At 40.9% G+C, this 15,766-nt stretch overlaps 1 protein-coding gene and 1 pseudogene across 2 annotated transcripts in view; both read left to right on the top strand.

Annotated features, from left to right (window-relative positions):
• Window positions 1-12,524, top strand: part of LOC108519316 (glutathione S-transferase A1) — a 41,642-nt gene extending 29,118 nt beyond the window's left edge. The window contains exon 7 of the mRNA XM_017858239.1: window positions 12,132-12,524. Coding sequence (XP_017713728.1) covers window positions 12,132-12,254 — 123 coding nt within the window. The 3' untranslated portion in view covers window positions 12,255-12,524. The remainder of the gene's footprint in view (window positions 1-12,131) is intronic.
• On the top strand, window positions 548-9,861 carry LOC108519317 (glutathione S-transferase A1-like; annotated as a pseudogene). Its single transcript, XR_001882600.1, has 5 exons — window positions 548-741; window positions 4,726-4,842; window positions 6,396-6,447; window positions 7,631-7,763; window positions 9,608-9,861. The product of XR_001882600.1 is annotated as a glutathione S-transferase A1-like (transcript).
• Window positions 12,525-15,766: the final 3,242 nt, after the last annotated feature.

Genomic DNA, 15,766 nt, shown 5'->3' with positions numbered 1-15,766 from the left:
TGATCCCAGCCTTCTCCAGGTCTTCAGGGCCCCCCATGTCTCCAAAATGAGCTTCCAGGTCCTGATTCTGAGGCATGGAAATGCCTTCTTGTTATGCCAAGGAAATTTGATGTGCGTGCAACCCCAAGAAGAACATTTCACTTTATATAATGCCAATGACCCAGTGNACCCACCTAAATGTGAATTTCAGATAAACAATAAAGAATATTTCAGTATAATCAGGTTTCATACCACTTTTGGAAATAGCTGTAACTAAAAAATTATTGATTGTTTGCCTGAAATTCACATTGACATGGATGTCCTATATTTTATTTGTCAAGCCAGAACGAAAAGGGTGGCATCAGCTTGTCCTTCACAGATATCCCCCGCAGCTATGCTAACAATAGAGGTTTTTCAGTTGCCTTAGTCTTTGCATCCAACTCATGAAAACAAGTGTCTTAAAAAGCCAGTTTCTGCTGACTTGCAAAAAGAGCAAAATCCAGGTGGAATGTATTGTTTAAACTTTAATTGCCAACCTTGAAAAGGAACATATTAACCAGTTTCTTCTGATAAGCAGATCACTTACTCATGTCTTAGAATCCAGTAGGTGGCCCCTTGGCCATGAAATGTGTGGGAGAGGCTTTTCCGTAACTTGACCCTTCTTTCAATGGGAGGGAACTATCGAAAGGAACAACAAGCTTATAAATACATTGGGACCTGGAATTCAGTTGTCGAACCACGACAGTGACAGCGTTTAACAAAGTAAGTACTGATCTTATAAATCTCTCTACATTGCCTCACACTCTCCTCTCTAGCCTCCTAGAAAAATATGCTAATGTGAGTCCTTAGCACAAAGAAAAGTCTATTTTTACTCATATCGTACCATCTTGGTGTGTTTGGGTGACAGTTCAAGAATTGTTTATTTCTATTCTGTTGGATGCATCTTTAGAGAAATGTAAAAATGAAGAATTTAGAAAACCAGGGCCTCAGCATTGAATGGTATGGGAAACAATGACATGAGGAGAAAAAAGAAATGATAGTAATTTAAACAATCTGAGACTAATCAGTGCTGGAAGAAGTGGCAATGTATGCAAAAATTTCTTTCTCTATATAAGTAATCAACACACAATTGTAAATTGTGACACTATAATACTATATTGGCTGTGAAAATTTAAAACTAAGGTTTATTATAATTGGAGTAAATTAGTTTGAATGTCAGGGGAACTAGATTCTAGTTGAGCCTTTGCCACTAATTAGCTCCATGACAAGTCATATTCTGTCCCTGGAGTTCTACCGACTCCTGGCCAATCTAGAGGATAGCTAAGAAAGAGACTGACTGTTGCTGTGCTTTGAACTGTGTAATTCTTTGTATGGAGATCTGATCTGGCCACTCTAGGATGTTTCCAGGCATCCCTGCCCTCTACCTATCTGATTTGTAGCCCCCTCTCCCTCCCTGCAGATGTGACAACCCAAAATATCTCTAGACCTTGCTCAATGTCCTCTGGAGCAGAGGAGCAAAATCCCCCTGGTTGAGAACCACGGGACTACATGACCTCATGGGACTAAGCAAGGCCGTGTTACTGATGCGCCCCACTGCTTGGACGTTCACTGAAAACTTCCTGTTAATCCACGTGGACTGATTAGTGAATATCATTAACCTCTGTACAGGAGCTAAAAAGGAGAGAGAGAGAGAGAAACAGAGAGCCATTATATGAGAGATTTCATGTAAGTCTGGATTCATATGAAATCTTATTCCTACTAGAGTTCTATGGACAAAATACAGAGAACTAGAGAAATGGATACAAGATAGATAATAGATGATGAAGAGACAGATTACAGAGAGATAGATACGTAGAACAACTGATAGATGAAATAACACATATATGGATGAATAGACAGAGATTATGAATAGATACATATACATAGATGGTTGATAGGTAAAATAACTGATGGATAGATAGATCAAAGAAAGAGGATCCATGGGCTACTCAATGTGTCCAGAGACTCACCCATCTTCCAAGCACTGGGACCAGAGCAAACACCCATTGCTGAGTTCCTACTATGAATTTTTTGTACATTATCTCATTTAACTTTCTCAACAACCTGCAAAAGTAGAAATAACTAACTCGATTCTAAGGAGAGAAAATTGAGGCTCAGAGATTAAACAACCTACTGAGTTTATGAATCTCATAATGGGAGGAGTCGTGATTTATCTCATTCTCCCTTCTCTCTGATAAGAAACAGTGTCATTGGGACCAACTCAGAGATGGAACTCCTTGAATTTACTCCTGGAATTATGAGAGCTTATATTCCTTTCAAAACAAGCCCATTTTTAATTGATGTAAATCCAGTTATACTAGTCCTCAACTCACTCTGGTTTTTAGGTTGTCAAATCAGAGAAAGGCACACTTTTATTAATTTTTTCTTCCAAGCAAGCCCCTGAAAAGTTGCTCACAGGAGGAACTCAAGAATTAGATGTTCCTGTCTCGCCCTCTCCTTCCAACATTTAGTTGGCTAATATACATTGAATAAGAAAATATAAAACAACTTCTCAGAGAGGAGCTGAGAGCCAGGTTACGGGGTGGAGTGGAAAAGCTCTGGACCTGCAATCAGAAGTTCAGGCTGACCCAACACTCACCAAATGTGCAGCATGGGACAGGTGCTTTAGCTCTCTGAGACTCAGCGTGCCCATCTTTAATTCGGATAATAGGAGCCATTTCCCAGGGTTATTGCAGAAGGTAGACACACTCCCTAGATATTGACCATGAATGAGCAGCATGTGTGTGTGACCCATGGCAAATGCTTGAACTCTCTGGTTCTCATTTTCTGTTGACCCAACAAAGCTCAATGGTAACCTATGGTCTCAGTCTTAGCCTGACCCTTGGAAACCTCGCATTGAGAAAGTGGTATGTTAGTTATCAGCAGGAGTGTTGTGATAAAATATTATGTAAGATAAAATTTCATTTCCTTTTGAAACATGATCCTCAATCAATGGCTAAGAGAGTTTAGTTTGGGGATTGGAATTACGACACTGTGAACTCTAGTCCATAACAGTTAAACAAGCACACCCCATGCTTTCCTGTGAACTTCACTCTCCCTTTCATTCTGCTGAATTATGCTATTTCCATTTCCCAAGTTACCTGAATTTACTCCTGGAGTTATCATAGAAAGTACAATGTCAAAATATCTAATTACAAAACAGGTGAGTTGATTCAGTATGATTTCAAAGAATTCATACAGGCGTGAGCCACTGCACCCAGCCTCAACTACTGTATTTCTAAAAAAGTAGGTATGACTAAAATTAGGCATCAAAATATTTTAAATGTCTACATTTTAAAATATGGGAGTCAATAGTTTAACCTTTGGAAAGTAAAGAATTTGATGGATCCATCAAATATCAATTGGATATTTGATGACATGGAAGAATTATTGTTAATATTTCATGTGTGATAATGTACTCTGGCAAGTCACTTTAAAAACCTCAGTATCCTCAAATGTAAAATGAGAATAACAACAGCATTCACCTTAGGTGATTTTTGTAGGATAAAATGAAGGGAAGTTTAGAAGAATGACCAGTGTGTGACTGACATTGAACAAATGCTAGCTCCTTCCATATCCTACAAAGTTAATGCAGCAACATCTCTTCTTCCAGGTTATAAAACAAAATGCCCCCCACAGAATTAGAATACAGAATTCCAAAAGAAACAAGGGATTAGCATTCTTTGTCTGTTTAAATAATTTGGATCTTCTAGTTACAGTCAAACAAGTCTGAGGCCTAATTTCTGGTTTTGATCAAATGTAGTCTCACAGCCAAAGAACTGAACAGTGACTTAGCTCCCTGTCGGTCCTCCCTATCAGTGACATCCTCTGGTTTCACAGCCAGTTCATGGATTCCCAGGGCCTTCACCCAGCTGGCTTCCAGGTGTGCCTTCATTTTAGTCCTTGGTGTAGATATCCATGTCTATCACCAACTGGGGCGTGACTGTGAACATTGTATTTCTCTGATGTTCCATTTCATTAACTAAAAAATGGAGATAACAACCATTTCATGGGACTATAAGGAGGGTTAAAGATTTAAAATATTGAAAGGGGCCGGGCGTGGTAGCTCAAGTCTGTAATCCCAGCACTTTGGGAGGCTGAGGCAGGTGGATCACAAGGTCAGGAGTTCAAGACCAGCCTGGCCAAGATGGTGAAACCCCATCTCTATCAAAAATACAAAAACAAAAAAAATCAGCTGGGCATGGTGGCAGCCACCTGTAATCCCAGTTACTCGGGAGGCTGAGGCAGAGAATTGCTTGAACCTGGGAGGCAGAGGTTGCAGTGAGCTGAGATCATGCCACTGCACTCCAGGCTGGGCGACAGAGAGAAACTGTCTCAAAAAAAAAAAAATATATTGAAAAGTACTAGCATTGAGGAAGGATCATTAGGAAGTTTTCAATGAATATTAGTCCTTTAATTCTTCCTCTTCCCATTAACTCCTATACATGTGTTATTACCACATACTCTCACCTCTTAGGCTGCCAAGAAAAGTCACAGTTAGCCAATGAAGACTTGAGACCGGTTTGCTGGAATCTGAGGGTGGCCACTGATGGGTAGCAATCTGAACCAAGAAAACATTCCAGGAACTCCTCCAACCCAGCCTTGAAGAAGGCAGGTTCTACCTCAGTATTTTAGGTAGTTTTCAACCATATATGCTAAAGTACATTTTTTTATTCTATGGCTTCAATTATTCATTCATTCATTCAGGCTTAGAGAAACCTCCAGAAGACTGCTATCATGGCAGAGAAACCCAAGCTCCACTACTACAATGCACGGGGCAGAATGGAGTCCATCCGGTGGCTCCTGGCTGCAGCTGGAGTAGAGGTAGGTTCTGAGTTAGGTCATCGTAAGTTGGATTTAAAATTGTGTTATCACATACTTTTCCCACAGAAACTATGAGATGATTACTTACTGAAGCATTGTGCCTTAAATACAAATGGGCTGTAATTAAGAAAAAGACGAACAGATTTGACCAAGTAATTCTTAAAATTTCTTCTCATCTAAAAGCATACATAATAAAATACATTTAAGAAACTAATCACAAAGTGTAGAACTTAAGTGGATTAGAATTTAAACGAAGTGTAAAAAATAATTTATGGCATTTATACAACAATTAGAAACATGAATATTGATTGAATATTTGATGACATGGAAGAATTATTGTTAATATTTCATGTGTGATGATGTACTATGGCTATCTTTAGAATGCTTAATGTGTTTTAGGAAAACACATTGAAGTATTTAAGGATTAATCATACGGATCTGGGATTTCTTTGGAATTATTACAAGAGGAGAAGTAGGTGGGCATACAGATGAAGCCATATTGGTTTTGATTGATAATTATTGATTCTAGGTGAGAAGTATAAGGAGAATCATTATGTTTTTCTGTTTATACTTATTCATGTTCATAATTTCAACAATAAAAAATAAAAAATGCGTAATATTTTTAAATGGTTGTAATTAGAGGTAAAACGCAAACTACAAATGAAGACGGAAGGGAGTGGATTGTAACAGACTACCTATTGAAAATTGACTAAATTCACAGCAATTATTTGGTTGAGCACTTACTAATTCCAGGTCCTGTACTAGGTCATGGAGACAGTGAAGAAGATAGACACAGTCCCTGCCCTGGGGCAGCCTACATGTCTATGAGGATGCAGAGAAATAAACACGTGGTTAAAATCGGGGGACAGGCTTCTAGAACACACGAGCATTCCCCAGTGCCACAAAACCACATCAGAAACTAGAAGTTTTCATTAAAAATAATATTAGTGTGGGACTCTCATTCCTTTATTAAATTGAGAATTTTCCCCTATTGTGTCGCACGTACTTCAGAAGAGAAAATTATAGTTGCAAGTGTTAAAGCTGTGTAACAGCGGTGACCTATTTCACCCTTAGCAGGGTTCCTGAGAAGTGGGGCGATACAAATTACAGCAGAGGCTCCTTGGTGGCAGAATATTTGATGGCCATTAGCCCATGGCACGCCCCATGCTAGCGACACACAAGGTTGTGGTCTGATCTCACTTGGAGACGCAGGCTTTCTTAAGATATGACAACACCATAACTAGGAGAACTGCTCAGTGCCTTTTCTCCAGTGATGTTCCCTCTCAAAACATGACCTAATCATAGACATTCATGAGATCAGGGTGAAGGTGAAGTGAACTAGAAGATTGAGCAGCTATGTGCTGTGACCCATGCACTTTTCTCAATGAATTAGGTCTAAATTTCCAAATGGCCATGACCAGCCCCCTCTGTGTACCCTGCCAAACTCAGAAATCTTATATTCTCCAAACTATGCACCAGATAGGGGCCATTCAGGGTCACAAGTCTATAATAGAATGAACTAACAAGAATCCATTTACTGTGTCTGCTTCCAGTTTGAAGAGAAATTTCTAAAATCTGCAGAAGATTTGGACAAGTTAAGAAATGGTAAGATCAATCTCTAAGTGCCTCTGATGAGTATATCTAGTAGAAAGTACAGAGGGAGGGTTGAGCAGCCAGTAATGCTATGTGTGTGGGGGGTGGTATTTGGACATGGTACAGAGGGAGAAAGTGGTTAAGATGGAAGAGATGTGGCTCCTTGATCAAGTCTGGCAACTCTCTCCAGGCTAAAAGGACCAGACCTCTCAGAGTATTTTTTAGAGGAATGATCTCCTGCACCCTGAGAAAGCCTTTTTTGTTTTCATGCTTGGGGAACCATGAATGAGCTGTGGTCATCAGTTCAGGATCCCATACAGCCTGCCCCATCCAAGCACATGCAAGAACATGCATTAGACCAAAGGAAGAGAAATAGATGTGGCCAATGTCTTGAGTTTTTTCTCTCATCGTGGGGGATGACCAGGTAACACTGCAGCACTATTGCAGACTTTGAAGACCAGATAAAGGGACCGTTACATAAAAACCTCTCAGAACCTGCCTTAAATGTCACAAACACCATGAGACTTACTCTGGGAAGTTCCTGTTTTAAATGACATCTTGTTGCCAGTCGTATTGTAACTTGTCCCAACCTCTTCCTAAAATATCCATGAAGGTAAATCAACACAAAAAATACAAGAGTCCCACTATGTATCTGGAAGGGCAATAAAAATATACATGAAACAAATGGGTAAAAAGTAAAAGGAAGCTTCTTAAGAAAAGAAGAACTACACGAAGCTTTTAAAATGTTGTTTGGGCTGGGTGCAGTGGCTCACGCCTGTAATCCCCCATTTTGGGAGGCTGAGGCAGGTGGATCATTTCAGTTCCGGAATTCGAGACCAGTTTGGCCAACATGGTGAGACCCCATCTCTTCTGAAAATACAAAAATTAGCCATGTGCAGTGGTGCATGCCTGTAATCCCAGCTATCAGGAGGCTGAGGTAGGAAAATCACTTGAACCTGGGAGGCAGAGGTTACAGTGAGCCAAGATCACGCCACTCCATTCCAGCCTGGGTGACAGAATGATACTCTGCCAAAAAATAAAATAAAATAAAATAAGTTGTTTCAAGTGAAATCTTACCAGGCAATAATTTCTTCTTCATTTTACAAATTTAGTCATTTCCACAGCCGTTATTTTTCATCCGGAAAGGGTGGGTTTCATAGACATTTCACTTTCCTTTTTTTTCTTCCTTCTAAAGATGGATGTTTGATGTTCCAGCAAGTGCCAATGGTTGAGATTGACGGGATGAAGCTGGTGCAGACCAGAGCCATTCTCAACTACCTTGCCAGCAAATACAACCTCTACGGGAAAGACATAAAGGAGAGAGCCCTGTACGGTATATTTTCTGTTCCTCCATCTACAGAGAATACAGAGTGATTTAGGTCCTTCCTTGAGTGGGTGGGACCATGGGACGGCATCGAGACCAGCAGCAGGCTGGGCCTTGGATGTGTACACTGAGGTGCAGTATTGCAGAGTCCCATGGAGATGAGGGAACAGTGAACATGGGGAGGGTTCAGACAAGTGTGATTGTAAAAGACAATGCAGCCTATGGATCCAGCACTGTGACAGAGGTTTCCAAACACTGATGAACCGTGAACTCAGGAGGATGAGGAATCATGATTCTAGGTGCTCAGGCCTTCAGAGGCTGGACTCCGGCCAATAGCTTTGGACAGGCGTAGAATATTTGAGAGTCTGTAGATGAAGGACTAGGGAGGGAAAACTGCAAAGAAGCCAAATCTAAGGTCCCAGTAATTTTAAGAATGATGACCAGGAACCTAAATTAGCAAGCAATTATATCAACTGGAATACTTGAGCAGGGCTAGTAGAGGCTGGCACCAAAGATGCTGTGGTTACCTTGACATATGGATAGAAGGCCAAAACAGCCAGACTGATTCAATACCAGCAAAGCCAAGGGGTCTCCTTGCTGTTGTGATCACACTGCATGATTCCAAATAAATCCTGAATGAAACTGCTGGCAGCTCCTCAAAAACGCCGATGACCCTCTAACAGGTATACCCCAAACAATCAAAATACATCCACACTATATCTTTCACATAAATGAATAATGCAAATAACAATGTTCATAGTATTCAAAAAGTAGAAACAACCCAAATATCAACAATCAATAAATGAAGGAGAAAAAATGCGCCTTAGCCATGTAATGGAAAGATATTTGGAAATGAAAAGGAATGAAGTACCAATGCATGCTACAAGATGATTAAACCATAAGACATGTTACATAAAAGAAATAAGACACAGAAGGCCACGAATTATAGGATTCTTTTCGTACGAAATGTCCAGATACTCAAATCCAAAGAGGTAGAAAGTAGATTAGTGGTTGCCCGGGGCTAAAAGAGTGGGACTTGGGGAAAAATGAAGAATACTGCTAATGGTACAGATGTCCTTATCAGGGTGATAAAAATACTTCTGGAATTAGACTGTGATTATTTTTACAGAATTCTATGAATGCACTAGAAGCCACTCAATAGTATAATGTAACATGTGACAATTATAGTATGTGAATATGCATTAATAAAGCTCTTGTTTTAAAAAGTATAGAGAATTTCACCAAGGAAGGGGATTCTTAGGTGGGGTCTCAGGAAAGGCACACATGGCTAAAGTTGGGCAACAGCACATGGAGAGGGCTGTGGAAACGTGTTTCATGAATGTAATTGGAAGAACTGCAAATATGGGACATAGAATTAGCCCTTGGAGGTGTAAAATGATGAGAGAGGACGAGGAAATATGGATGAGAGGGCTGTGCCAGGGACTTTCTTAGGATTACTTAGGAAGCAGATCTTTGACCACTCGACACACACTAAGTCCATGCACAGAACAAACCACAATTCAGATGACCGATCCTAGCACAGCACCAGTGGGTACTGGCAGTGATTCCACCAATTTCTCTCATGACTGTGACCACCAATGTTTTTTTTTCCTGTATTAGGTCATGCATGTAACAAAATTTAGAGATCTATCTACCTCGATAGGTTGTTTTAATAAAGAAATGTTAATATACCTGTAAAAATCAGAGCATAATGACTAGACTATAAAAGGCACTCACTGGAGGTGAATTATTTTGCCATCACCTGTTGCTCTACTCTCTTGGGTTTTTATAAACCTATAAAATCTAAGGCAAAAGGTATTTGACCATTTGGTTGTTTTTGTCTTTCAGGATTGATATGTATACAGAAGGTATAGCAGATTTGGGTGAAATGATCCTTCTTCTGCCCTTTTGTCAACCTGAGGAAAAGATGCCAAAGTTGCCTTGGTCAAAGAGAAAATTAAAACCGCTATTTCCCTGCCTTTGAAAAAGTAAGCGAAACTGTTCAGTGTCTTGGGGAATTGAGTTTAGAGGCCAGTAGAAAAATAGTGCCTGGGCATTCCTGGGGCACTGACCTTCACTTTCAGTGAGACTTCCTGAACACCAATGCAGCGCTCTGACTCTCAAGGCATTTTATGAAAATAGGCTTGTAGAAACAATTGTATCACTTATACCCAAGCTATAATTTTCCAGCAAAATTTTAATTTACTGAACCTCAACATGGAATTATCTGTTCAACAAAATTTCGTGTTTATAAGTAGAACGTGGGCTGTGGAAAGCTCTGGACCACACTAGAGGTTGCTGTTGAGTCTATGGAACCCCATGGACTTTGATTGAAGACGAGCATGATGAAAGTGATCCATCAGAAAACATTCTGGTACCATGTGCAGGAAGACAGGAGACCAATTGCCCAACCAGAGAATACTGTAGTGTTTCAGAGATGGGTATTTTTAAAAAGGAGAGTGATTGTGGGATGCAGAGGAAGATTTTGCAAAATGCATTTTATAGTAAGTTGTAGACATCAGTGCAGTTCACCTGTAAATGCTTCAGCTTGCAGATTATAACATAGTGCCAGTCAGGAATGAGAGTCAATGCTGTGAGAAAGATGATGAACTCAGGTTCACCCAGGTTTACTACAAATCCCAGGGAGATAGAGCGGGGAATGAGGAGAGCAGACAAGGAGAAATGAGGACTCTGAAATAGTGCTCCTTCTAGGGGAAGAGTGTTGTCATGAAGGTGGAGTCGCTGTCCAAGGGAGATGGAGAGGAGGGGCAGCAAAAACTGCTACCAAACAAAGCCATGTCCTGAATTAGAAAAAAAGAGACATACACACACATATAGGACGTGAGAGAGAGAGAGAGAGAAGAGAGAGAACCACCGACAGAATCATGATGGTGGCAGGTGGCTATGCCCCCTGGCCTCATGGGAAGAAGCAAGCTGGAGAATGGAAAGAGGGGAGATGGAAATGAGATAAGATGACCACAGACAGATTAAATAAGAAGAAGAGAGAAATTGGAAGGGCCTGAGCTCAACACTGAGGAGGTCCGAGTAGCAGAATACAACAATATACATATACTCTCCTCAATTCATTAAACAGATAATGTGGGAAAGCTCTGGATTTCTGCAGCCCCATGCAGTAAGGCAACGAGGTGGGAAAGTCAGGAGAGATAGAGAGAGCCTCTGAACAGAAGGCCAGAGAAGAGAAGAAATACACAGACACATAAGGGTGGGACATAAGAAACCTGATTCTAAGATATACTATATACACATTCTCCAGGTCATATAAGAGCCATGGACAACTAAACCATTGATATAGGCACTGGCCCGGGAACTGACTTACAACTGGTGGAATTCTACTATAACAGAAGAGACAGAGCTAGACATCAGAGAGACACATAATAATCACAACACATATCATCATGCTGAAGGTGAAGCCCATATTCACAGCCCTCAAGAGAAGAGAGAGGCGCCCCACATCTCGCCATCTTGGGATCATTGTATCTTGGTTCCTGTACTAGAGAACATATAGTATAGAGATGCAACAGATGATATAGACATACATAAAGGCCTTCAGTGACACAACCCATACATACCAAAATCAGACATATATATATATACCAGAAAGCTCATGTTGAGAAATGAAAGCACTTTATAGATATATTAAAGGAAATTAGGAAATTTGTGGTGCATGCTACCCCACAAAGAGTATTTTGCCTTTTATCCTGTGAAGGACCCAGGGCCCAGCATCTCTCCCCATCCCTCTATTTCAATGTGGTTTCTGTTCCTGAATTCTCTGTGACATCCTTTATCCCATATGTGCCCTTGTCTTCCCTCATTAAGTCAGTCTGAGCAGGGCCCTTTCCATCTGGTTTTCTCCCTGGGCTCCGGCTCCTGCTGTCAGACATTGTGTTCCTCTCTGCACAGCTCTCCAGCACTCTGCCCCCCACACTGTATCTCTCACTGAGAAAAGGTGGTCCCATGGTTTGTCTTTAATATTTTCTATAACTATTCCCTTCCCCAACTAATTTCCCCATATTTTTACTTCTGCTTAGAGACTGATCTGTGTTGATAAACCACAGGCACATTATTTTTTCTTGTCTTATATGAGAGTCACTAATCTACAGGATTAATATGTAAGGAGAAAGGGATGACTGAATTGATTAAAACTTAAAGCCATCTTTGGGGAAAATAAAGTGAGCTACATGTTCTTGTTCTGATCTTCATTTCTCACTGGGTGTCTGTTTCTGCCTCCATGCTAGTGCTGATGCAGGGGACTCGCTTGGCCTTTGGCAGGAGGGGCTCAGATTCCCTGGGTCGTGTTAATGGTGGTGTCAGTCCTTGGCTTCACTCTCAGGCTGTGCTTTATGAATTATAGGCCCTGAAAACCAGAATCAGCAACCTGCCCACGGTGAAGAAGTTTCTACAGCCTGGCAGCCCAAGGAAACCTCCCCCAGATGCAAAATCTTTAGAAGAAGCAAGGAAGATTTTCAGGTTTTAGTAAAGCAGCCATGGAGGCCAAGAACATACAAAACCAATATTCTAAAGTTTTGCAACAATAAAGTGCTTTACCTAAGTGTTGACTGTGCCTGTTGTGAAACTAATGAACTCGTTCCAATTGTATGTTAATTAAATAATACAACTCCTATTCGCCGACTTAGTTAAAATTGATTTCTTTTCATTAGGATCTGATGTGAATTCAGATTTCCAAGCTCCTCATAGCCAACCATTTTCTTGGAATTAAAAATTCAGTAAAAAAGGAAACTATAAATTATGTGGTTTGACTTTTCCAAGAATTGTCCTGTAACAAACAATTTCTCATACAATCTATTAAAATGTCAATGTAGAAATGCACTTCTGACATTTTCAGGTGTGCACAGGAGAAGAATTACCATTCTCGGTAATGGCATAAAGCCATTTTCTTCTTTTCCTGGACAGTCATTTTATTTCTGATAAAAGCATTCTTTCTTATGCATTTGCAAAATAACGATTCTGTCTGCCGTGGATTCCTCAGTTTTCTAGAAGGTGAGGAAATATTGAAGAGCAAACAGACCCACCCTCTGCTCTCAGGCCACCCTGTTGTCCCTTACAGTGTATGTGCTCCTGGCTCATCCTCACTCTGCTCCTTAAGGCTCCGTGGGGCCCCAGGCCTTCCCTCAGTTCCTTCAGTGCCACTCAGGCCTGGGCTGCCAAGATACAGATGGTATATGTGAATTACATACACATAAGTATATGCAAAATCATTTTTCCCTGGTGTGGCACTGTACCAGAATGCTTCGATTAGGAGTGCTTTGTAGCTCCACCACATACTGGTCCTATAATGTGAATCTCTCTCAGGACACCTGGACTTCTGCAATTTGAGCTACCCTCCTGCTAGAGTGAGCCTCCCCACAGTTGGCAGATGTGGCTGAGGGAGCAGACAGACACACAGGCTTCCTACCTGCAACTTCACTTTGCTCTAGTCTCTTCACTTACAATCAGAGTAGTTGTTCTAAAATGCAAATTAGAAAAAAAAAATCACTGAATTCTTCAGTGAGTCCTGACTGCATGCAGAATGCATCCTCACACCCGTCTTCACTCCTTGATCTCCAGCCCAATCAACTCTCTGAGCATAGCGGGGCCTCTTGCCTTCCTGCCTGGGTGCAGCTGCTAGCCCTGCCTGGCAAGCTTCTTCCCAGTGGACACACTTAACACTACCTCATTGCTTCCCAGGAGTGCTGGGCTGTCCTCTGCCTTCCACAGAGCCCTAGTGAGCCTCTAGTAACACCTGAGGGCCCCTGTGTCTGCTCCCCTGTACTGTGAGCTCATGGTGTGGCTCTTGGCCTGCTGTGTCCCCAGTGCTTCTTCACCAACGGACAGTGACACCTGCACAGACCCATACACAGCTCTATGCACCTCCAGAACCCAGGTATATGAGACTGGGCTCTGAGAACTCACAAACCCCCACATACTCTACCTGTCTCTATTCATTCATCAATTTCTAAAAAAAAAAAAGACTAATATCCCTCAAACTCTTCTTAAGGACCTTGCTTGGATGCTAACCAAATTAAACAAACTGCTAAGAAATTTTTATGGCACACTTACATGAACTAGAATACTGAAGCTTTGGAGAAATTAGGGAATTATAGAATTTTAATATGATAAGAAATTATCATATTAAACATCATAGTGTGGTTATGTTTAAAAGAGAAGTTATTCCTTTCTAGAGATGAATCCTAGTATTTACAGATGAAATGATATGCTGTTTGGGATTTGCTTGAAAAGAATCCCATGGTAGTGGAAGGAGTACATGGGAGTTTGTATCATTTTCTTGTGGCTCCTGTCACAGATTCCTACAAACTGGGTGGCTTGAAACAACAGAAACGCATTTTCTTACAATTCTGAAGGTCAGAAGTCTGAAGTCAGGGTGTGAGTAGGGTTACATTCCCCTGGAAGCTCTAGGCAACAATCCTTCCCTGCCTCCTACAGCTTCTGGGGGCACTTGGCATTTCTGGACTTTCATGGATCGTGGCCACATCACTCTACTTTCTGCCTGGGGCTTCCAGCACCTCACCCTCTGCGTGTCTGTGTCTTCTGTTCGCTATGTTGCAGGGACACTTGTCATTGGATTTAGGGTCTACCTGGATATTCCAGGATGAGCTCATCTCAAGTTCCTTAACTTCATATGCAAAGAGTCTTTTCCCAAATAAGGTCACATTTATAGGACCCAAGGATTTGGACATGGACCTCTCTTTCTTGGGAGTCAACATAACTTAATCCACTACCTGGTATAGATGGAAATTGATGAATCCAGGTCATGGGTACCTTCAAGCTTGTTATATTATTCCCTCTACTTTTGTATTTGCTAGAATTTTTCCAAGTAAATTTTAAAACTATCTTATTTTAGAAGCTCCTACAATGTCCAGGTTTTGTCCCCGACAATGAGGACTGGACTCAAATAAGAAGGCTCTGCTCTCAGGAGCTCAAGGTCTAAGGGGAAATCTGATGTTGAATACACCTTGTCAAATTAATGTAGGGAAAGACACAATAGAGAAAATGCAGTAGGAGCTGAAAGTAGAGTATTCCAGTCAGAACAAATACCATGTGCAAAGGCCCAGAGGCCAGGAAGGGTGATCTGAGCAATGCAGAGAGGAAACACTATAAAAATAGGGTGGCCAGATTTGGCGGATAAGATACAGGACACCCAAATAAATGTGAATTTTTAGATAAACAATCAATACTTTTTTAGTATAAACATGTTTCCTACAGTGTTTGGGACACATTTATACTAAAAAAATGACTGATCCTTTGCCTGGAACTCACATTTTCCTGGGTGCCCTGTACTTTATGTGGCAACCCAGTAAGAGAAGCCTTCCAGAGGGCCATCAGCCTGCCCTTCACAGATGTACCCTCCCAGCTATGCTCCCAGCAGAGATTTCTCATTTACCTTAGTCCTTACATCCAAGTCACGAAAAGTGAGTGTCTTCAAAAAGCCAGTTTCCACTGACTTGTAAAGAAAGCAAAATCTGCTGAAATTTTTGGTTAAACTTTTATTGCCAAACTTAAAAAAGAACATATTAACTAGTTACCTTGTGATAAGAGGATGACTTACCATTTTTCTTAGAATCTAGTAGGCAGTACTGCGGTCCTGAGATGTATGGGAGTGGCTGTTTTTAACTTGACTCTATTCCTTTCAATGGGAGGGAGCTACTGAAATGACCATGTAGTATATAAGCCACATTAGGACCTCAGATTAAGCTGTTGAGTCACGAGGGTGACAACCTTTAACAAAGTAAGTACTGATCTTATAAATCTTTCTACACTGCCTCACACCATCTCATCTAGGTCACTAGAAAAAATACTTTTAAATGTGTCCTTAGTATAATAAAAAAATCAGTTTCATACTCACATCAATGCCCTCTTTGTGTGGTTGGATGACAGTTTGAGTCATGCATTCAGCTGCTTTTGGATATATTGTGTCAACTCAATAATCAGAAAGAGACTCTTTATATGGGAACAAAGTTTTGTAATGGG

Source organism: Rhinopithecus bieti, unplaced genomic scaffold (genome assembly GCF_001698545.2).
Source record: "Rhinopithecus bieti isolate Rb0 unplaced genomic scaffold, ASM169854v2 scaffold_48474, whole genome shotgun sequence".
NCBI lineage: Eukaryota > Metazoa > Chordata > Mammalia > Primates > Cercopithecidae > Rhinopithecus > Rhinopithecus bieti.
Note: the sequence above shows the minus strand (reverse complement) of the source record. Positions and strands in the feature narration are given on the sequence as shown.